The sequence below is a fragment of the Eutrigla gurnardus genome, assembly GCF_963514095.1.
Source record: "Eutrigla gurnardus genome assembly, chromosome: 13".
Taxonomy (NCBI): Eukaryota; Metazoa; Chordata; class Actinopteri; order Perciformes; family Triglidae; genus Eutrigla; species Eutrigla gurnardus.
The window spans coordinates 360,001-361,229 of NC_139936.1; the positions used below are offsets into that span (position 1 = coordinate 360,001).

Sequence of the window (1,229 nt, forward strand, 5' to 3'; positions counted from 1 at the left end):
AGAACCGTGTAGAGAAATAGAACCAGACTCCGTCCAGAAAACACGCAATTTAATGTTCCTCACTGAAAAGCTAAACAAGCTCGTCATCGCTACGTCACTGTAAAATGTTTCAACAAGCCGTCTTTAACTGAAACAAACGGCTGCTTGGAGGCTCACTGACGCGCCGAATGTTCCCGAACAACATGCCGACCTCCACGATCTATCGGCCTTCTGCTCAAACCACAGACGGTTCAAATCTTTCAAGGAAATCTAAAAATGGTCACTTTCTGTGTGGAGTTCTGTTGGCAGCGGTAAGAGCTCCGATGCGGGTCAAAGTTCTCTGCTAGCCGGGTAGCTGCTCACCTTTCCTCAGAGCCACGGTCCGGACTGTGTGCGGGATGCCGGTGCAGCCCAGGAAGATCTGGACCGCCCGGCAGGGCTGCGACAGCAGGTCCAGGTACACCTCCACCAACCGGCGTGTTGCCATGGAGACTCGAGTGGTTTTTAACGGGTAAACAGACGGTGAGATAAACAACAAGCAGCCCGCTGCTCTTCCTCTGTGCGCGTTCCGGTGTTGCTCCGCTGCGCCCCTGCTGGCTACTCCGCTAACTGCAGCGGCTCCTCCCTCCAGACTCCAGTCACATTCTGGAGGTTTTAAAACTGAAGTTCACACTAGAAATGAATGAAAACAGTCACTCTCACTCTGCTCTCTATACTCATAGAACATGTCATTATTAAAACACTATTTCTCTCGGAGGAGGAGCAGGAGGAGGAGGAGCAGGAAGAAGAGCAGGAGCAGGAGGAGGAGGAGTAGGAAGAGGAGGAGTAGGAAGAGGAGGAGGAGGTAGGAACCCTTTTTTCCTGTAAAAAGGGTTTTAGGGAGGTTTTCCTGATTGGATGGAGGATCCAGGACAGATTTGAATTGAATATATGTGTGTGTGTGTGTGTGTGTGTGTGTGTGTGTGTGTGTGTGTGTGTGTGTGTGTGTGTGTGTTCTGTATTTAGCCTGGACCAGGTCCAGTCCGGTCCAGTTTAGTAGGTGGAATGTGAGCAGTGATATTCTATATGAACACTCAGAGAAGAGCTGCACAGTCTGTCTGTCTGTCTGTCTGTCTGTCTGTCTGCCTGTCTGTCTGCCTGTCTGCCTGTCTGTCTGCCTGTCTGTCTGTCTGTGTCAGACTCAGATCCACTACAGTGATCCACTACAGTGATCCAGTTTCTAGATGAACTGTGCATCATGGGAAATGTAT

The 1,229-nt window shown here is 50.3% G+C and overlaps 1 protein-coding gene across 2 annotated transcripts in view; it reads right to left on the minus strand.

Annotated features, from left to right (window-relative positions):
* Window positions 1–575, minus strand: part of gstt2 (glutathione S-transferase theta 2) — a 1,878-nt gene extending 1,303 nt beyond the window's left edge. Inside the window, exon 1 of one of the 2 annotated variants that reach the window (XM_084025532.1) lies at window positions 343–575. In XM_084025532.1, coding sequence (XP_083881658.1) covers window positions 343–466 — 124 coding nt within the window. In that variant the 5' untranslated portion in view covers window positions 467–575. The remainder of the gene's footprint in view (window positions 1–342) is intronic. The other variant, XM_084025531.1, reaches the window with a different exon arrangement.
* Window positions 576–1,229: the final 654 nt, after the last annotated feature.